Genomic DNA, 23,092 nt, shown 5'->3' with positions numbered 1-23,092 from the left:
CCCTCGGGGGACTCGTGCGGACGCGCTCCTGAGTTCTGCTGCTGCGTCTATTGACAAAGACAGCAGGACTCGGCCCCGCCCCCCAGCTCATGCATCATTTGATTTGATTGACAGCAGCGGGAGCCAATGGCTGCGCTGCTATCAATCTATCCAATCAGGACCCGAGACACCAGCTGGAGCTGGTGTGCTCGTTTCCCCCGCTGGAAAGACCAGATTCAGGTAAGGAAAAGGGGAGCTCTGGGGGGCAGCTGCATCACAGGAGGTTTACAACCCCTTTAAGTCCTGCTAAATTTCTTCAGGCTGGCCCCTTTTGCAGGTGTAGCTATGTAAAACATTAAGGGTCAGTTCAGACCACATGCAGTCCAGTGTGTTTTTTTTTTCTGTATCAAAAATGCATGGAAAGTAGGTTACATGGTTTCCAATGGCATAGTTCACACCAGTGAAGTCAGTTCCAGGGCGTTCCAGTTCCAGAAAAAAAGTAGAACATGCTGCATTTTTCTTGCACCGGACTGTACTGGAACACGGTAAAACGCATCAAAAGCCCATCAAAATGCACTGAACGGCATCAAAACCCCACTGGACCCCAATACAGTGGGGAAAAAAACAGGAAAAAGAAGAAAAAAAACCACATGGAATGCGTCCAGAAAAGCATTAAAAAAACGCATCAAAAACATGTTAAAAACACGCATTTAGAAACGCATCTGGTACAGTTCTGGAGTGTGGTTTTTGTGGTGTGCACAAGCCCTAAAAATAAGGGCCTATACTGTTTAAGCACTTGACCTCCGGAAGATTTACTCCTCTTCATGACCAGGCAATTTTTAGTTATACGGCACTGTGTTACTTTAACTGACAATTGCGCGGTAATGCGATGCTGTACCCAAATCTGTCCCTTTTTTCCCCACAGATAGAGCTTTCTTTTGGTGGTACTGTATGTGATCACCTCTATGGTTTTTATTTTTATGCGCTATAAACAAAAAAAGACCAATTTAAAAAAAAAAAAAAATTTTTTTTACTTTCTGCTATAAAACATATCCAATAATTAAAAAAAAAAAAAATCAAATTTCTTCATAAATTTAGGCTAATATGTATTCTGCTACATATTTTTGGTAAAAAAAATTCCCAAATAGCGTATATATAGATTGGTTTGTGCAAAAGTTATAGCGTCTACAAACTATGGGATTTTTTTTTCCATTTATTTATTTTTTACTAATAATGGCAGCGATCAGCGACTTATAGTGGGACTGTGATATTGCGGTGGACAAATCAGATACTGGCACTTTTTGGGGACCAGTGACACTAATACAGTGATCATTGCCAAAAATATGCACTTTCACTGTACTAATGACACTGGCTGGGAAGGGGTTAAACATCAGGGGCGATCAAAGGGTTAACTATGTGCCTAGCCAGTGTTTGTGTATTGGGGGAGGTGCTTTTACTAGGGGAAGGCATGGATCCATGTTCCTGCTTTGCAGAGACACAGGATCCATGCCTTCCCTACTGACAGAAGGCGATCTGCCTAGCGATCTGTGGGCGCCGGCGGTAACCCGCAGATCAGCTTCCACTGTGTATAATCAGGGTCGCCGGCGTTGCACCTGGAAGCGTCGCATCACGTACTAGGTACTAGATGTACTGCAGCAATGCTACCTTGCCGTAGTATAAGTACGTTATACTGACGGCAAGTAGTTAAAATCCAGTAATACACAGTCTCACCCTGCTCTGCACATGCTCAGTTGCCCTCTAATTTTTGACACTGTGCCAAAAATCAGAGCCACTAGAGGCTGATCTGCTGACAGCCTAAAGATTTACTGCTGCCAAGGGGCTCTGGGCTGAAGTAAAATGGCAGCCTCTGGAAAGAAGAAAGTAGCACACATTAATTTTGGTGGCATAATTATTAATGTGGAATGTACTGTATGTTCCTTGCTAAAGAACATTAATTTTTTATCAAGTTGTTGGGTAAAGTTCCGCTTTATTATTGCAAGACAGACTATATTAGTGAATTTATTGATTTTAATGGAGTTTTTACTTTATAGAGTACAAATTGATTATTTTATCATTTATATATGATTTCTCGATGTCCCATCCACGGTCTCCCCTCCCTGCCTAGTATGGGCTTAAAAGGGGGGGGGGGTTGTTGTTCTATTTTTAGTGTGTTATGGAAGTGCCTAGCCTTGTATTGCCTTGTGCAGTTTGTCATTATAGGTGGTTATATAAAAAAAGAACTTCTGTGAGTCCTTGTGGTTACTCTCAAAACTAGTCAATAGAAACATTATAAAATCTACAAGTTTATTAATAGTACATTAAAAATTATAATCAAAAAGTCTTGCAAGCAACTAGTGTTGGAATAATCTAATATCTCAACCAGCAACTGGTAGCACCCATTGATAACGTCATTTATGATGAAACGCGTCTGGAGAAGGATACGTGCTGACGTCAACACGCTTTTGTGTTAGGAGAACGGGATTTTGTTTTTAGCCGGCCGGCTCTGCTGTTTCTATGCGATGTTTTAAACTTTTATATGTAAGTGTAATACTTTATATTAAACTATTGAGTAGTGACAATATTACGCTATGGATGGTCTCTTTCCCTCTGTTTATGGCTGGGTCTCGAGGCTCTGATTAAGGCCGGGTGTTGTCAGGATCGTTTTGAGCACTCATCGAACCATCCAGCTTTCAGTCCATCAGCTGATCTTCAATCCAAGCAAAGGCCCTGGCTGGGTATAAGCAATCTGCCTGTCTTTGCTTACCAGCTGGTAAGCAGGTTTTTCTTATGGTGGCGGCACGTTTGATTCTACTTGATTCACCCTGGTGTTTGATTACATAGATCGAACTGCTTATTGATTTATCCACAAGCAATTGTATGGACTTTCCATTTATTAGCGTAGCTTTTCTCCCCTTTCCATATCTTTATTTGTGCTACCACACAATAAGCTGCTGCTCTTTGGACTACATTTTATGATTTTCCATTTTTTTGTGATGTTTTATTTATTTCACTCAATCTTTTGATGTTTAATATTTTTGACTAAGCGCGTTTTTTTTCTCCCTTAACTGGTAGCACACGCCCAATATAAATGTGACAAAGTGTTGGATAAATAAATAAACAGTTGCTTCGTGCTTTGCTAATGGGTATCTCAGCGTCTTGTTCCAACATATGCCCCTCCCCTACGTGTTACGTCACATGGTCACGTGACTTCCTCAGGGAGATTCTTATTGGTCAACAAGACGCTCACTGCTTTTATTCCTGACCCGCTATACCCATTAGCAAAGCACAGAGCTGTTGTGGATTTAAATAATAGTTGGTTGATTACCTGTGGTTTAAATTGAACCTGGCTGTGTTCCAATAAAGATCAGCGGCTCGCAAATTGTGAACTAACACAGCTGTGAATGATAGGTGATATAGGAGGGAGCAAGTTTTATTTTACTTTACGAATGAGAAGATTCAAAAAAGATTACCATAGTATCATTTTGCACAGAAGATATATTGGACTTTGATCCAAAACAACATAGATAAAATCACACATTGAAATAGAGGTTTAAGGAATGTGTTACTGAAATTTATATTTTTCATGTTTTGATTTTTCACAAGTGGATTAATTAGTTTAATGCACACTTTAAGGAAGGTATTAAATAATGTTGATGGCACTGTTTATATATTTTTGATTTAGAATATGGATTGCAATAATTAGCGCAACTGTTTATTTATTGAGTATATTGAAATTCCACACCAAAAAACAAGGCTGACATCCACATCACTTTGCTACAGCATCTCCTCTACTACCCCATCATACAACCTAATAACAATCATACTCATATCATGTCAATCAAATTTCTTTCATGTTGCATAATAATAGGGCCAGAGTAGCAACCTCATGAATTTTGTGGTCATAAGAGCCCATTTCTTCTGGAGCTTTCTGTGGCTGGCAATAGCTTGTGTTCATTTGAGAACAAACCAGCCACATTATAAAAGTTGGTGGTGCCTTCCATGCATGTATGCACCCAACTCTCCAGGGCTGAGCACAGGAACCTCAAGGGACACCAAAGATACCATTCCTTCCCTAATTATCTAAATGCGTTCTCAGGCATTGACTGTAAGCTACTACATGAATGTTCATATCCCACCATGAGGTCAAACGTATTGTTAAATCCCATTATCTCAGTTTGGGGCAGGACCTCTTAATCTTAAATGTAGTAGGCACTGAGTTTTCATATGAGGATTCAAATCTATGTTCAAGCTTACTGGGCATAAAATTCAAAGTTTGGATGTCCTTAACCCCTTCCCGCCGAGCGTACGCAGATGTACGTACTCGGCTTTCGGGGGTTATACAGGGATGATGCCCGCAGCTGCAGGCATCATCCCGGTACCGTTTTTTACAGCGGGCGATCGGCTATCCAGATATAACAACCGATGCGGCTAAAAGCCGCTCAGCTGTTATACCGGAGCAGCGGGAGGGGACGTCCCCCCCTCCCGCCGCCTCCCGCCGCTCTTACAGGGCCTCCCGTTCCATCGGGAGGCCCGATGACTAATCGAACGCCTCCGGTGGCTGGGGGCAGGCTGGAACGAAGCTGTGGGTGGCTTTGTTCCAGCCTTCTAATTGTAAACGCGGAAGTGACGTCATGATGTCACTTCCCGTTTACTCGGCTGCCAATGGCGCCGGTTTTAAAAAAATACACAGTAAAGAGTACCTGTCACCACCTATTACTGTCACAAAGGATGTTTACATTCCTTGTGACAGCAATAAAAGTCATCAATTTTTTTTTTTTTTTTAACACAATTTATAAATATAAAAATAAATAAAATAAATAAGAGAATTTTTTTTTTTTAAAGCGCACCTGTCCCCGCGTGCTCGCGCAGCAAAGAAAACGCATATGGAAGTCGCGCCTGCATATGTAAACGGTGTTCAAATCACACATGTGAGGTATCGCCGCGATCGTCAGAGCGAGAGCAATAATTCTGGCACTAGACATCCTCTGTAACTCTAACCTGGTAACCGTAAAAAAAAATTAACGTGTCGCCTATGGACATTCTTAGGTACCGTAGTTTGTCGCCATTCCACGAGTACGTGCAATTATAAAGCATGACATGTTTGGTATCTATTTACTCGGCGTAACATCATCTTTCACATTATACAAAAAAATTGGGGTAACGTTACTGTTTGGTTTTTTTTTTAATTCATGAATGTGTCCATTTTCCCAAAAATGTGCGTTTAAAACACCGCTGCACAAATACCATGTGATATAAAATATTGCAACAATCTCCATTTTATTCTCTAGATTCTCTGCTAAAATATATATATATAATGTTTGGGGGTTCTAAGTAATTTTCTAGCAAAAAATACTTTTTTTTTTAACTTGTAAACACCAAATTTCAAAAATAGGCTTAGTCATGAAAGGGCAAGGCTACCTATCTGCATTGGTGCAAAGGGATCAAGGTATAGGGGTCTCAACTTAGTGTCTAGGGCTCTCCACCCTCTCTTGCACAACTCTCCTCGGGTAGGCGCTCATTGCCAACCTTTTCTGCCCTCCTCAATTGCAACATATCTTGCCCGAAAGCTTTGGTTACACTAAAAAAAAGTCAGTAGATACAAAATGTTATGTTGGTTTGTATAAAAAAATGTTTTCATAACATTTAAGCCCTGTACACACGACCGTTTTTTCTAGTCGGAATAAACTCTGAAGGTTTTTGCGACGGAGTTCCGAGCTGTCTTGCATACACACAGTCACACCAAATTCTGACCGTCCAGAATGCGGTGACGTACAACACGTACGACGGGACTAGAAAACTCAATAGCCAGTAGCCAATAGCTTCCATCTCGTACTTGCTTCAGAGCATGCGTCATTTTTGGTACATTGGAACAGCATACAGACGAGCAGTTTTCCTGATGGGAATTGGTTCCGTCGGAGAAATTTAGAACATGTTCTCTTTCTAGGTCCGTCAGAATTTTCGACGTAAAAAGTCCGATGGGGCATACACACAATCGGAATCTACGGTGAAAAGCTCCCGTTGGACTTTTTCTGTCGGACATTCCGCTCATGTGTACACAGCATTAGAGATAAACATATAAAAGTGAACTGAATATATGGGTTCTTTTCCTATATACACATTACTTCTTGACAATTGTGCAGTATATTATTATTATATATTGCCAATATTTCATTTATTCTGGTCATGTTATTACTAGTAGTAGTGCCTGCTAGACATAATCTCTAATGTGAAGATGTTTTAGCACTCATCCTAGTGGCTTCCTTAGTTCAGATGAGTGTTGGGAGCATACACTAGCTTTTATACTGTATATCCACATGGGCAACTCGGTCACCTAAATCCAATTACCATGTTGTCATGAAGTACATAAAGGCAGATATTGATTTTTGAAGGGCACAATGGAGGTGTGATCGTTTTTGAAATTGCACTGTTCTAATTTACACAATCTGGTCACCATGTCTCCATGAAGTCTGTCAATGGCTTTGAGTTACATAGATGAATGAATGATTTTTTGTCAATATAACAGGATAAAGAAACTAAATTGACATTATATATGGATGACTGGTGGTATCCGTATGGTTGTCGATCAGCCTTTTCCAACCTTTCTACCCCAGAGGAACCCTTGACAAAATTTCCAGATTTCAGGGAACCCTGCTAAAACCAGTTTTTTGGAGGTCATGGAAAAATTCCCCTTACCAGTAAGATGAATGCCCCCTTACAGTGGTGGTCAGAATGTCATCTATACAAACAGCTAAATTATCATTGGTGTCATGCTGCTGGCTTTGCCAAGTGGCAGCGGCATCTATGGTCCTGGAACTATGTAGGCACCATTAGATGGGAGGTCAATCAGCCACATCTCAAGGAACTCCTAGCAACCTCTGGAGGAACTCTGTGGTTCCATGGAACCCTGGTTGAGAATGGTTGTTCTAGGTTTATGTAGATGACACCTTTAACACCCTTTGTGAACCAGTTGCTCTTTTCTAATATGCTGGGCCATGTGTTTGTTCAGTTGATGTTTTGACTCTTTCATGTACAGAATTTTGTGTTCCTCGCCAGGTTATACCAGGTTACTTCGCTTGTCTTTGAGCGCTGGGTCTTTTTTTTGTGCTCTTCTGGGCTTGAAATGTTGAAAGAGGATGCAATATATGTTAAAAATCCTTCTGTTTTTTTTTCTGTCACTTAAGCCACCTAAAGATGACAGTATTATTTTGTGTCTGTTTCTCCCATCTATCCGATATCCTGTGTTTTCACCCAGGCTAGAATGTTCCTACAATGCCTGTATTATTTGTCTATAAACTCTGTTCTTGTTGTACCATCTAATCCAAGTGTAACAAAGTTTTCATAACACCCAGTTTCTGTTCCGGTGGGTGGTAGGGGTCAAAAAGCAGTCACTGGTCTGTATGGGTAGGATTCCAATGAGAAGGCACATTCAGGTGTTTATAGTACTTTTTTAATGGTTTTTGAAATGTTTTAATCTATTTTTCATGAAAACATACAATCCAGTTTAAATAGTGTTTCATGTTTCTCTACATATCCTAGGCACTGATGTAAGTTTATGGACTCTTGGTAGGAGAGCTACTAATGTCATCTTCATTAAAAGGCTCCAAAACCCAGCGCAATGCTTTATATGAAATGACACCAAGGAAAATATTTTGCTTAAAAGAAAGAAAATGCCCGCCTGCCTGCGCCATCATGTTACTTGATCTATAAAATCTAAAGACATGAAAAGTCATAAATGTACAGCTCTCTACATAAATAAGCTTGTCTTGACTTACATCCAACGGACACACAGTATACTGAGTTTTCTAAAATTTTCTGAAAATTCTATTTAGAGTATATTCTATGCAGACACGGAGGGGTTGATTTACTAAAACTGGAGAGTGCAAAATCTGGTGCAGTTGTGCATTGTAGCCAATCATCTTCTAACTTCAGCTTGTCCAAATAGTCTTTAAAAAAAAAAAAAAAGCTGAAAGCTAAATGGTTTCAATGCAGAGCTGCACCAGATTTTGCACTCTCCAGTAAATCAACTCCTAAGGGCCATGTCACACTAGTAATTCTGGAGCTGCAGTCAATGCACCAGTAAAATAATTGAAGAGTCCTCTCACCTATTTTTATGGTACCACTATTGCTCTGGTCAAACCAGTGAGATGTCATACTGTTACTACTCCTTTTATTCTGCAGCATTGCAGACAGGACGTACATGATGTCCCTTAGGCAAAGAGGCAGCCCACCACGATAAATGTGCCACTGGCATGTTGTCACATGACTTTTACTGAGCTCAAGAGAGGGCCCTACTTTTATGTAGGAGGCATCAACAGGTTCTTTCATTCTATGTTTTAACATGCTTATATTTCAATTATCTGTTAAGTAGGTATATATGATGACGATTCATTACCTAGTGTATTGCAGAGTGCACAAAACCATTCATATCATTCCTTACCTTTGTCAAAAATTTCCATAACATTCTTAAAAACTCTAATTGCACAACCACTTTAGGTAGAATCAGTTAAAGCCAACCTAAAGTTAGTTCTACTTTAAAATTTTAAGGTAGATATAAGATAGTGAGGGAAAAGGCATAAAAGATACTATAAAATAACATTAGAAGATATAATAAGAAAACTCCACTGCATTTAAGTTCTGGGTCACCTCAAGCTTGCAACTTAACTTATGTGACTTGTAACTGCCCTGCATTGTGTGGGCCAACCGGAAGCAGATTGATGAAAAATGGTGCCGTAAGCAAAGTAGCAGCTTAGCTCCCCTCCCCTCATCCCCATATCATTTGCATTATCGGAACTGGCAGTCTCCTCCTCAAATATCAACTACTTACAAACTTGTAAAGACATATTTTTGACCAGCTTCACTGTCCCCTGGTCTACAACAAGAGCATAAAGGTTGTAGCTATGCCCTCTAAACATCCACAGATCCTAGGTTTCTACCTAGGACATTAGATAACCAGAGAAAAAAGTAATGATTGATAGGTAACTTTCATACTTCTTCTCCCCTTCCTTAATGCATGCCTAGTTGATTAAAGGGGACCTAGCTTCTGAGATAAAGCCCTCTTTAAAGAGGAACTTCACCCAGCTAATGGAAACCTAAAAGTCAGCAGCTACAAGAACTGCAGCTGCTGACTTTTAAGAAATACATACTTATCAGACCTTGAAGTCTAGCACTATCGTCAATGCACCTGATTATTCATAGGGCTTCTGATTATCCATGCTGCCATCTTGCATTCAGGTGCTGGCTGTTATTCACAGCCAGTCCCGTACTGCACAAGATTGTGTATGTTTTTGGAGAGTATGATGCTGACTGTTATTTTTGGGGAAAGGTAGGCTTTACCAACCAGTATGTTTCTGGATTATTACCATTTGGAAGTTTGGAATAAAGCTATCTGTCTAGAATCTATAAACTTCTACTACTTGTCCTTTCTTCCACTTGTATTGAACATCCATTCTTAAATATATATATATATATTGCTTCTTAAAAAAATATGTATTTTTTAGGAATTCCCCAGATGACTGCAGCCTTTCCAAAGGTGGCAAAATGAGCAGCGAAAATATTGGAATGAATTATGGCAGCTACATTGAGGAAAAACACATTCCACCTCCCAATATGACAACCAACGAAAGGAGAGTCATTGTCCCTGCAGGTGAGAACCCTTCAGTGTGGGTGTTGGTGCAGATTTTTTTTGAAAAATGTAGTGTTGTCACCAAAGGTTTTTGAAATTGCCAACATAAAAGTAAAATTGCCTTTAGAATTATGGTGGCTGATATGGTATTCTGAGGTAATGAAAGAAGAACCTGAGTCAATATGTTTATTATGTAGTCTTGAGTATAATGAGAAAAGATTGCTGTCAGTGGCCTTCTTTAAAAGATTTTTCTTAATTTCAACTTTCACTTGAACAGAATGTGAGGGAAAATCTCCAGCCATGTACTGCAATAAATTTTACGGTAGCTACACTTAGAGGGTTTGTTTGAGAGTCAGGGTTACAGTTTGGGGTTATGCTGATGGTAAACCATTTGAAAAAACTTGATCAGGCTTACAATTCATGCAGATTCCTCACACAATACAACCAATGTGTAATGTTGAAAGTATTTCCATTGGTGCAATAAAGAGGAAACAGAAGTATCTTTGATTTCAAAATGATAACTGCCCCTATAGACCCAGCAGACCTTGCAAGAGTAGCAAGCTAGCAAGTTAATAGGCAGCAGTCCGTAGATGGCCAGAGACTTTGGAGATGCTACAGGAGTAATTAAATACATAGAAAACGTATTGCAGGATACAGTCAGAGACTACTGTTATTTCTGGAGATCACTTTCCCATTCACTCCTGCTGAGGTCTGAGGGCTGCACAACAAGTAACAAAGGGCCTAGGAACTTAAGTGGTAACTCGCATAGCTGGAATGGATAGCCTTGCCTAAATCAGCATATCACCAAGTGTTAAGACTCTTGCTAAATATGGCAGAATGTGTTGGGAACTGGAGCTGAGACGTTATAGAGGAGGATTTGTAAGCTCAGAAAGCAATTCCCACATTCCTCATGATGAACCCACCATATTACATCAGGAATACGGGACAGACAAGACCTGGCTGCACAGAAAAAAAGGAAAGATCTTACAAGCACATAGGGGCCTTTAGGGTGGCAGCTCAACTTGGTTAGGCTGAGTATTTGCTATGATAATTAATCACAAAAGTTGTTTTATTAATAGCAAGCATTGCAGAAATAGCAAAAATCCCCTTCTGAGTTCAAAGAGATTCTTCCTAATCAGAAACAAAGAATATGAATGTGTTTTGTTTTTAACAGTCTTTCAACACACAGCAGATTGGCCTTGCAGACTCTATAAACATAGACCAACTTAGAAATCTGTCAAATTTGGGATTCAGTTGCTAACTGGAAGAGTTCCAGCGGACATTGTAGGAAAATGCAAAGGTCTGCTTATACTGTCCGAACCCACTCACTCTTTAAAAATCACCCAATGTTAGTACTTCCGAAATGTACCTGTAAAGAGAAAAGTCTTGTTTACCCCCATCTTCCACCTGCGGCACATAGGGGAGGATGACACCCCATTCTTTCTGGCTAGATCCTGGGGAATACAAATCAGCCCAAATCTTGCAAGAAGGCACTGCAATGGATTGAGTGTTTTCTCCTGAGGTTTCTCCTGCTCAGCATTCCTTATCTTTCCAGAAGGATGGTGGCATCATACCCAGCGATGCAGAAACTAGAGGTAAGGTAAAAATAAATAGAACTTTTTTTACAGGTACATTTGGTACTAGGTGATTTTTAAAGAGGATATTATGTGATGATCTTGAATAGTAATGAAAGGCCCACATTAATGATGATATGCAAAACAAAAGGAGAACTTATTTTCAAACAATTTAATATCCAATTGCAACACATCATTTTTATTTTCTTTAAATGTGAAGCCATTCTTTGGATATGTCCTGCTTAGCAAAAAACTGAGTCTACAATTCTATCTACTTGTGGTCAATGCCTTACCTCCTCCCAAAGCCTGAAACATAAAATGACTAATTCTTTACCTATAAAGTTATCCAACCTCTTCTTAAAAATCTTGATATTTACAGTATATGCAAAGGCATTTTTAAAAAATTTTGGGTTGACTGGGGGAAGTTTAGGTTTATGTTTCTGTCTGTATCCCCACTGGGGAGATTCAAGCTTCTCTTCATTCTGGTGACGATTGTCACAAAGACAGAACATGAAAATACAAAAGTTTGTCACCAGAACACGAGGTGAGGCAAAATCTTCCAATGGGATCACTTTTTGCAGTGACAACTCTTTAGAAGTTTCATTTTGGTGACATTTCCTCATATTTCTGGTTATGACCCCAGGTAAGGAAGTAAAAGGGAAATATTGGCGGCAGCAAAACAACATAAGTTGACAGGGGTTTTAACCATTCCCTTCACAATCCAAAACATAAAAAAGTGTTGACTTTACATACTCCTTAGAACAGCTGTTCTCAACCAGGGTTCATTGGAACTATAGAGTTCCATCAGAGTTTGCCAAGGGTTCCTTGAGGTGTGGTTCCGATTTTATGCTGCCTGCAGGGTTCCAGGGCCAGAACCACTTGGAAGAGCCAGCTGCAAACCACCAATAATCTTTCTAGCTGTCTGTGAGAGTTGCATATTGACCACCACTGTAAGGGGACATTCGTCCCATTGACCACCAATGTCTGGCGCATTTTCTCACTGATATACAATGAATTAGTTTTAGCAGGGGTTCCCCAAGATCTAAAAATTATTTTAAGGGTTCCTCTAAATTAAGTCTATCATAAAAGTTAATTGTACTGCAGCACCACAAAGAGAATAAAGTAAACTTATGAAGATACGAGTGTTATGACACACAAGTGTGAAATGTTTTTCAGCGGCCCATTAGCAGTATTTGTTATTCCACAACTGAAAGCTGGACATTTTGTTATAAATATTCTGAATGTTTCTATGTGCTTAGTGGTCTGACATCCAGGTGTTTTTAACTTTCAGTACTTGACGGAGTCGATTTGCTTGGTCAGCATAGTAAGAAATAACCTACAAAGCCAAGCGCATACTTTCCTGAAAAGCTAATTGTCCAGACTGTCTTTAAAGTTTTAGGGCTGTGTAAATACGTTGCATTAATAATTTCAAGGCAGCAGAACAAATATCAGGAACTCTGGCAGAAGGGGAATTAAGTTTGAGCAGTACCAAGTACAAATAGTTGCAGTAGCTTTTTCTAGTAGGAGTTTTAGCAAAATACTGTGATTTACAGTAAACGCAGTTTAATGGGAGGAAACATTCCCCTTGAGCTCTTTTGAGGTCCATGCCTCGTACCAAGAGCTCCCATTAAATACCCTCTCATCACAAGGCTTGTCTTGGCCTCCCTACCATCTTACCCCCATTCTGCCATCTTCCCAACCAGGGGCCTATCCAGCCGCACAGTTCTCACCATACTTCCACAAACCTACCCTCATTACCGCTATACAGGTTAACCTTGACACCCAAATCTAATTCACCTTTCCAGAAGACTATCCAGACTCCAGCTCCTCCAACCAATGGGCCCTCGTGACCTCTACACAGGATGCCCACCTTGATACTCCAAACTAATTCACTTTTCCAGAAGCCGGCTATTCGACTTACACATCTCTAGACATCGACTTTCAAGTAAACTTTTCAGTGGGTGAAAAAATTCCTGAAATATTATAGAATACCAATATGCTATAGTAGTTGTACAATTTTATGAACTAGCTCTGCCTTTTCTCATTAAATATTGGGGTTTCAAGTGAGTGTCTTTGCCTAGGCTGAGATGATATTCTTAGTCTTCTGCAGGCAGAAGAAAGCATTTCCTCAGTCTCCTCTTCTGCAGTGATCAAACTGCAACTCTGTAACTTTGTAGCAAGTCACAAAATGAGAGCCTGAAGAATTTAAAAGACACGTATGCCATTTCTAAGACAGTCAGTACAGGAAGTAGGTGCTTGAACAAAGATGGTGACATCCTTCTGAAGAGAAAACATATAAAAATGACCTAGTAAAAAAATGAGGCGACAATTAGCCTGATGTTTGTTTGAAAACCAACACTTCTGGAAGTATAGATCTTCTGTTTCCCCTAATGCACTCCCCTACTGCACTCAGTGGTTTCCACCACTGTTCATTGCTTCACTACTGTGGCCTGAAGTGATGTAAGTAAGAATTACGGAGTGCTGTAGATCTTTAGGAGGTGTGTTTCAGCAGAGACTTCTGGCTCTAATTTTACTTCATTGAAGCAATGTTCAGTGGAGGCAGGCATCAGAAGAGGTAAATATTTACTATCGTCTTTACTGGTACAGCTGCTATTTAATGTTAAAAGCAGAATTACACTCAAATTATTAGGTACACTTTGCTACTTTGCTAGTACCAGGTTGGACTCCCTTTTGCCTTCAGAACTGCCCTAATTCTTTGTGGCATAGATTCACCAAGGTGCTGGAAACATTCCTCAGAGATTTTGGTCCATATTGACATGGTAGCATCATGCACATCCATGATGTGAATCTCCAGTTTTACCACATTCTAAAGGTGCTCTATTGGATTGAGATCTGGTGACTGTGGAGGCCACTGGAGTATAGTGAGCTTATTGTCATGTTCAACAAACCAGTGGTGAGATGATTGGAGCTTTGTGACATGGTGCATTATCCTGCTGGAAGGAGCCATCAGAAGATGGGGACACTGTAGTCATAAAGGGATGGACATGGTCAGCAACAATACTCAGGTAGGCCGTGGAGTTTAAATGATGCTCAATTGGTACTAAGGGGCCCAAAGTGTGCCAAGAAAATATCTCCCCCACTATTACACCACCACCACCAGCCTGAACCGGTGATACAAGGCAGGATGGATCCATGCTTTCATGTTCTTTATGCCAAATTCTGACTCTTCCATCGGAATGTCACAGCTGAAATAGAGACTCATCAGACCAGGCAACGATTTTTGCAATCTTCTGTCCAATTTTGGTGAGCCTGTGAGAACTGTAGCCTTAGTTTCCTGCTCTTAGCTGACAGGAGTGGAACCCGGCGTGGTCTTCTGCTGCTATAGCCCATCTGCTTCAAGGTTTGATGTGTTGTTTGTTCAGATATGGTATTTTGCATATCTTGGTTGTAATAAGTTTTTTTTGAATTGCTGTTGCCTTTCTATCATTTCGAACCAGTCTGCCCATTCTCCTCTGACCTCTGACATCAACAAGGCATTTTCTTCCACACAACTGCTGCTCACTGGATATTTTATATTTTTCGGACCTTTCTCTGTAAACCCTAGAGATGGTTGTGCATGAAAATTCCAGTAGATCAGCAGTTTTTGAAATACTCAGACCAGCCTGTCTGGCACCAACAACCATGCCACGTTCGAAGCCACCTTAATGCCCTTGCTTCCCCATTCTGCTCGGTTTGAACTTCAGCAATTCATCTTCGCCACGTTTAGATGACTAAATGCATTGAGTTGCTGCCATGTGATTGGCTGATTAGCAATTTGTGTTACCAAGCAATTCAAAAGGTGGACCCAATAAAGTGGCCGGTGAGTGTATACTCACCTCCCCTCCCTCCCCAGCTGGCATCTTTGCCCCCTCTTTATCACGTACCTGGCGAAGACTAGATTTTAGTGGGGGTCTCTCTTGCACATCCTGCCCAACACTTCTGAAAGTGGAGACAGAGAGTGTGAAGGCACGGAGTGGTACTCATTGCTGTGGGCAGGCACACAGAATGTTACATCTAACCATGTGTGCAATGCGTATGCACATGAGAACAAGCATAGGTCTGCACTGGTTTCCTGGTCCTGGGAATCTGGTTTACCTTACAGTCTTTTTCTGAGTTCAGAATCTACAGCCATCATGATTGGCTGTGGTGACAAAACTCTTGCACATGCGCGTGGGAGTTTATTCATTCCAGGCTCAATTTAAAAACAGCAAATTGGTGGATAGTTAATTACCCAGCGTAATTTAAAAACACAAGTGTATAAAGCACTATCGGGTGGCAGTTCCGCCTGTAAACCAAGCTGTCCTTTGATGGCTCCATTCACAGGCATTGTGCACAGGGATGATCGGAGTGGCTCTGTGCCTTCAGATTGCTGTCATTGCCCATAGAGAGACCATGATGTCAACAGTGGGTGTTTACAGAAGAACAGAGGGAGTGAAGGACACAGGAACTAATGGATGAATTACTCATCCTGAGCGCTGTAGTGATCACAACAGTAACATATTTAAGCAAAGTTTAACCCTTTCACCCCTCCCTCTCATACATATCTTTTCTCCACACTGTCTCTGTCTGTGTGCACATCTGCACATTAACTTCATCTCCACTCTCCTATTGTTTGACACCAGTAGATTAATTCCTTCACCTCCTACTTCCTCTGTATATGACCTGCATCCATTGTATCTAGCCACCATTTCCATGCTCCCCCTTTTAACCCCTCAAAACCAGCATGATTTTTAATTTCCAAAAAAATTGTGACAAGAAATGATATCACCTTGGGGTATTTACTATCAAAAAGGGGGTCATTTGTTTTTTTTTGTTTTTTTTTTTTACTGTCCAGACATTTTTGTTTTAACAGGAAGTAATCAAAGGTTTTTTTTTTCAAAGTCTTTGGTATTTTTTTACCTATTAAATACCACCAAAAGAAAGCTCTATCTGTCTAAAAAAAATGTATAAAATTAATTTGGGTACGGTGTGGCATGAGTAATTGTCAAAGTATCAAAGCACAGAAACCCGAAAAATGGCCTATTAATAAAGGAAAATATACAGGCTGGTACTTTGCTCCCTTTGGTCCGTTCAAGCTCAACTTCAGGAGACCTAAAAACCCCTTTTCAATAGGTCTGGTGGCAGCTAGTGCCGGGGGGGGGGGGGGGGGGGGGCGTAAACAAACCACCCGAACCAACCCCCCCCCTCGGCAATGGTGGCAGCGGAAATCAGACCACCTGACCCCCCCGGTGGGTGGTACTCCCGCGGTTGGGTGGCGATGCAGAGCAGAGAGATCGCTTCAGATTTCCCCGTACATCCTCCCCACCCCCCAGTCCCGGCCAATGCGTTCGCTTCTCATCTTGGCCAATCGCGCTCCTCCCGCTTCCTGATTGGCTGGGAGGGGAAGCAGGAAGAGAATAGTGAATATTCGCTATTGTCACACAACGGGATGAGCACTGCGCTCGGAGCCCACCATTTTTGGAAGCCAATTAGGGCCTTAGGCTCTAATCATGTGCTTAAAAAAAAACACAACATTGGAATCCATGCGTCTGACGCCCTGAATGCAGATTAGGGGCCGGGTGCATGGATTAGGGGGGCGTCGCCCCTGCGCCCTGTATGGAGCGGTTGCCACTGCTCTGCATCCAAAATGCAAGACACCTTATGTGTAGATGATGAGAAAAGCGGTTTTACTTATCCGATACTCCGATCCCTTGACAGGCGCGCTTCCCCATACTCTATTGGTGGACTGTTCCCCAGTGTCCTCACACCCCTGCATCTGTCTTGATGATGTCAGGGGACCTTAGAACTCCAGAGCACAGGGACAGGGATCGATGTAGCAGGGCAAAGGAGCCAGCAGGAGCAGAGGATCAAGTAAGTAAGTCCATCACCAAAGCCCTCCTAGACATAAAGGGGCAGTTAACCCTTGCAGTTCGGGTGCAGCAAGGGATGATTTTTACATTTCCTGGAGTTCTTTTCAAAATATTTAATTGGAAACATTTGTTACATCTGTTTGAGTAGAAAAAACCTGTCAACCTTTTCAGAAATCCAAAGCCTTCCTGTTCATCTGCATGCTTCCTGTGTTATCTCAAGGAGCACTCCTAGTTCTTATCTTGGACCACAGAATGATTAGCTCTTATGTTGTAGACATCTGAGACTAGGAGTAGTAGGAAAGGACAATAGCCGGGCTGACAACACTTAGTCCACAAAAGTCCTGTGTGTTGTCAGTCCAAAACAAAGCTTAAGAGCCGAGTGCATTATTGGCAAATCAACAGGTTCTTCTTTTTTTTTAAACTCTTTAACATTTTTACAATTCTACCATGATGTCGAAAAGTTCAAAGGCTTTTAAAAAATATTGGTGCAATAATATTTGGCCTCTTTTTGAATTTTAGATCCAACATTATGGAGCACGGACCATGTGCGACAGTGGTTGGAGTGGGCAATTAAAGAATATGGACTACCAGATGTTGATGTCATGCTTTTCCAAAATATTGATGGGAAAGAACTATGCAAAATGACCAAAGAGGACTTCCACAGACTAACGGCCAGCTACAACGCAGAGATCTTGCTCTCACATCTCCACTACCTCAGAGAAAGTATGCCAATCTGTTTTCAATTTTTATTTTCCAATAATAAATTAATGTTTGTACTTATGATCATTATAATTTTATATATATTCTCTTTGTAAATCCTGAGCATTACGTTTGTATTTGTGCATGCTGATTTCATGCAAATTAATTATTTCCAATTTCTCTAATTTTTATTTTCTAAGACATGCAAATTTTAGATTTGTATCTACCACACTATTTGCTACCATCTTTATTTCTTTTTTACTTTTAAATGGTCGAGGATCTGCATACAAAAATCAATGCATATACCAAAGACTGATTAACCAGGTAATCTTTTACAGTAAACATAATCAAATTATAGCCTATTAAATGAAATGGGTTTATTTGTACTAAATTTAATATAATTAATTTTTCTCTCATAGTTCTATTTTTACTATTTTTGTGGTAGAGATTCCAGCTCTGTATCATTTTTAGTTTAACTAAAAAAAAAAAAAAATATATATATATATATATATATATATATATATATATATATATATATAGCATTAGAAACAAATGTAATGAAATAGCGACACATGGCATAACGCCAGTTAAAGTGCATGCATTAAAGCAATGCTTTAGACCAGGGGTCTCCAAACTTTCTAAACAAAGGGCCAGTTTACTGTCTTCCAGACTTTGGGGGGGCCAGACTGTGGCCAGTGGAAGTAGAAAATGTCATAGGGACAGTGGGAGTAACAGTGCCCCATCATTAGTGTCAGTGGGAGGTATAGTGCCCCATCATTGGTATCAGTGGAAGGAATATTGCCCCATCGTTGGTGTCGGTGGGAGGAATAGTGCCCCATCATTGGTGTCAGTGGAAAGAATAGTGCCCCATCATTGGTGTCAGTGGGAGGAATAGTGCCCCATCATTGATGTAAGTGGGAGTAATAGTGCCCCATCATTGGTGTAAGTGGGAGTAATAGTGCCCCATCATTGGTGTAAGTGGGAGTAATAGTGCCTAATCATTGGTCTCAGTGGAAGGAAGAATGCCCCATCGTTGGTGTCAGTGGGAGGAATTGTGCCCCATCATTGGTGTCAGTGGAAAGAATAGTGCCCAATCATTGGTGTCAGTGATAGGAATAGTGCCCCATCATTGGTGTCAGTGGGAGTAATAGTGCCCCATCATTGGTGTCAGTGGGAGGAATAGTGCCCTGTCATTTATGTCAGTGGGAGGAATAGTGCCCCATCATTGTTCTCTGTGGGTTTAAGGGTGCCTATCATTGGTATCAGTGGGAGGTATAGTACTTCATTGTTGATGTCAGTGGGAGGAATAGTGCTCCAAGGGCCGGATAAAGGCAAGCAAAGGGCCACATCCGGCCCCCGGGCCGCATTTTGGAGACCACTGCTTTAGACCAACTACAATAGTGTAAATGGGTTTTAAAAAAAAAACATCTAGGGAGTAATAAAAGGTTTTACTAATAGATTTTAATAATATATATATATATATCACTAATAGATTTGTATTTAAAGTCTAACTGCCATATTTTTTTTAACTTTTAGATGAAGTACAGAAGGGTTAGTACCTCTGTTAGGTTTTTCCTGCTTTCTAGATTTTCCCCACTTCTTATCCTAGTTAGTAAAATGAAGGATAGTCACCAATGCAGGGCCTAGGCAGCAAAATAAAAGAAAACAGCATAAACTCCTATCCGTCTCCATATTTAAAAAAAAAAGGAAAAAAAAAAAAACAGCTTTTGTAATTGCTTCCTGTGTCTATATTAGAGATATTCTCATTACTTCCCATCGCATTGATCAAACAGGAAGTAAGAAAAAATCAGCAGACAATGATAAGAGCATGACAATGCTTTTAACAGTATTCACTGTAGAAAAAAAAGTTTTGTCTAGGACCCAGCTTTAAATATTATTTTTTATTTATAACATTTCTATTGTACTGGTCATGATAGTTGTACATAAAAAAAAAACGTATTTATTATTACTAAGCCAATTTAAATTATATGATAAAATAAAAATGATAATACTACTAATGTTTATAAAAAAATATTAAAGTGGACCTTGCATGAACCATGTAATCTTTTACTATCTTTTAATCTTTTACAGTAAATCAATCAAGATCAGTTTATAGCCATTCAAATAGAATGGGCTTATTTGTATTGGATTTAATGTAAATGCAAGGACTGTCCTCACCCCCCCCCCCCCCCCAAAAAATGAAAAGCATAAGAATTTAAACTTAAGAAAAAAAAAATTAGAACCTTCCTGTGCACACATAGGGGCTATGGTGTGTAATGCTTAGTACACTTCCTCTCAAAAAAAAAAAAAGATGCAAATGAAAGCATAAAGGTTTAAACTTAAGGAAAAAACAAAACACATTGCACTCATATAGTAACATCATTTGGCTTTATCCCGGGATCCTGAGAAAGCGGAGGATTCCACATTTTGCATAAAGGTGCTCCAGCACTGTGCAGGAGTACATTCTCGAGAAATTTGGCAAGACAAGTCTCTAAGTGAGCTTTCCAGAAGTCTGGGTGTTTCTTTTCTCTCTGTTTAACGTTTAATTTTCAAAAAGTTTTTATTTGCACTTGGGGGTGGGTGCTAGATATTAAGAGAGCCCTGTATTTTCATGCAAGGTATGCTTTAATAATAGATACTAAAGGACATTTTTTTTTATTTTATCATTTTGTTTTATTCTGTCCATTTTTTTTAAATCACCGCACCACTTAGATTGAATTGTTCTGAATTTAACATTGCAAATTAAAAAATAAAAATAACATAAAATAAAAATTAAATGCAATTAGAATTTCTATTTAAAAGACACACACGTAAGACGAAAATTAAAAGTATCTCTAAAAGAAAGCTAATTAAAAGGAAAGGGAAAAAAATGCTTATTCAAAACACCCATTAAACTTTATAGTCTCTCAATTGCCCCTTTTCTCAATTTGGTGTTGCTTTGTTTTGTTTTGTAGCTCCTCTTCCTCATTTGACTTCAGATGATGTTGATAAAGCCTTACAAAACTCACCACGATTAATGCATGCTAGAAACACAGGTAATGCACCCATCGCTGATGGTTCTGACAATCTTTTGGATTTAACAAAAAAAATTGATTTGCTATATTACAAATATAGAGTGGATCTTAGCTTAGAAAAATTATAGTTTTAATCATACTGCATGCATACTTCTCAAACTTCAAGAAAATAATGTATGTATTATTATATATTTTTTTTAATCAATTATTTTTATCAAAATGAGTTATGCTAACATTGCCAATATTATTTTATTTCACTATTAAAGCGGTAGTAAAGTCTATAAGAACAAATCCTTTCCCCTTGCCAGTTAATACCACATAATGTTCTAGTATTGACAACGCACTCAATGTGCCCTCAATACATAGCACAGAGCACATGAGCTGCTGAAATTGTGAATAGCTCCTAAACAATGCACATTTAGAAGATATTCATTGTACCTTCAGGTAAGCCTTATTATACGCTTACAATTTACAAATCGGAAATTACTACCACTTTAATAAAGTGTATGTCCAACCAGAACCTTTTTGTTTTGGATAGAACTGGGAAGAGTTTTAACCGGTGTCAAAGTTTTTAATGCTACCTAGCGCTTCACTAGAGAAGTTTATCTTTTACTTCCTGTCCTGCTGCCACCATTTTACCGGACAGGAAGCAAAGGGAACTCTCCAATAACAACCCAGACAGAAATAAATGTGAGTAGGGGAGGCTACAACCCCATTTGGTTGTTTGTTCGGTCTCTGGCCTTGTTTCAGTTTTTCCTTCACTTCCTATGTGGTAAAACTCATCTAGACAACCTCTCTATCGTTCTCTACCCTCATCCCATCTACACGCAACACTCAACCCACCCCTGCCGACCAACCCTTCCCCTTATTCCTTCCCAACACCACCTTTAAGTAGAAACACTAAAGACTAATTTATTGTAGTAATAATTCTGAATTATATTGCACTGTTTATTCATAACCTCCTATTTGCATTTTTATTTCTGTTTGTGTTGCTGTCGGAGATTTTCCTTAATTTTCTGTCAGGTGAAACTGTTGTCACCGGAACAAGGAAATCTTTCTAACCTTCTCCACTCTATCCAAAACTAAAAGAACTTTTTTTGATCCAAGGTCTGCTATACATAAGACAGAGATTTCCTAGACTTGTAATTCAGGCTTATATAAGGATGATAATTAGTGATTTTGTTCCAACCTAAATTTGTTTGTTCCGACCTAAAATTACTCAAATTTTATAACATATAGTAATAAGGAGCTTGTGACATTATGACAAGTAGCAAGCTTATTACAAAGTTTCATAAAAAGTAAAGGCCTGTTCTGGTTATGCTAATTGTTTGCAGGAGGCGCCACCTTTATCTTCCCAAATACATCAGGATATCCCGAAGCACCGCAGAGAATCACAAACAGACCAGGTAAGTGTAATGCCTGTTTAATGTTACTGTTACATTTGTTTTCTCAATTGATTTCAATTTTAGTTCAAGGCTAGGTCCACACAAACAGGATATTTTACTTCTAGATGTTGTCTGGTGGGCTTGGTCTAGTCTAATGCCCCGTACACACGGTTGGACTTTGTTCGGACATTCCGACAACAAAATCCTAGGATTTTTTCCGACGGATGTTGGCTCAAACTTGTCTTGCATACACACGGTCACACAAAGTTGTCGGAAAATCCGATCGTTCTAAACGCGGTGACGTAAAACACGTACGTCGGGACTATAAACGGGGCAGTGGCCAATAGCTTTCATCCCTTTATTTATTCTGAGCACGCGTGGCACTTTGTCCGTCGGATTTGTGTACACACGATCGGAATTTCCGACAACGGATTTTGTTGTCGGAAAATTTTATATCCTGCTCTCAAACTTTGTGGATCGGAAAATCCGATGGAAAATGTGTGATGGAGCCTACACACGGTCGGAATTTCCGACAACAAGGTCCTATCACACATTTTCTGTCGGAAAATCCGACCGTGTGTACGGGGCATTAGACTCCTGGCGACTGTTTAGGCAAAATCTTCATGTAATTGTTTCTGGCTCCTACCTACCTGGGACTCTCTCTAGAAAATGGGTGTTCCTGAGTGAATCCAGACTTCCTACAAAATGAGTGTTCCTGAGCGTTCCCCATAGGCAAGTGGACAGTCAGGTGGGTGTGATTTGACCATCCGCAGGATGACAAATTTATAGAGTATTCTAGAGTTTTCCATACACCTTTAAATGTGCAGAGGAGATGCAAGTGGTTAGCATGCTGTAGTTTGTTGCTAGCACCCACTTTTAAGTTGAGATCAATAATGATTGGAACAAGCCTTCTAATCTGTCCAATGATCACACCACTTGAAAACAGTCAACTGTTTGTGTTAGTATTTAC

The 23,092-nt window shown here is 39.9% G+C and overlaps 1 protein-coding gene across 5 annotated transcripts in view; it reads left to right on the top strand.

Annotated features, from left to right (window-relative positions):
* The window catches only part of ERG (ETS transcription factor ERG), a 248,054-nt gene that overhangs the window by 208,366 nt on the left and 16,596 nt on the right, over positions 1-23,092 (top strand). For 3 of the 5 annotated variants that reach the window (XM_073617215.1, XM_073617217.1, XM_073617214.1), the window contains exons 3-6: positions 9,477-9,622; positions 17,544-17,747; positions 20,678-20,758; positions 22,072-22,143. In XM_073617215.1, the coding sequence (XP_073473316.1) occupies positions 9,477-9,622; positions 17,544-17,747; positions 20,678-20,758; positions 22,072-22,143 (503 nt within the window). The remainder of the gene's footprint in view (positions 1-9,476; positions 9,623-17,543; positions 17,748-20,677; positions 20,759-22,071; positions 22,144-23,092) is intronic. The other 2 variants (XM_073617216.1, XM_073617218.1) reach the window with 2 other exon arrangements.

The sequence above is a fragment of the Aquarana catesbeiana genome, linkage group LG02 (genome assembly GCF_042186555.1).
Source record: "Aquarana catesbeiana isolate 2022-GZ linkage group LG02, ASM4218655v1, whole genome shotgun sequence".
Classification (NCBI taxonomy): Eukaryota; Metazoa; Chordata; class Amphibia; order Anura; family Ranidae; genus Aquarana; species Aquarana catesbeiana.
The sequence above is the reverse complement of the archived record's forward strand: the minus strand, read 5'-3'. Positions and strand labels throughout refer to the sequence as shown.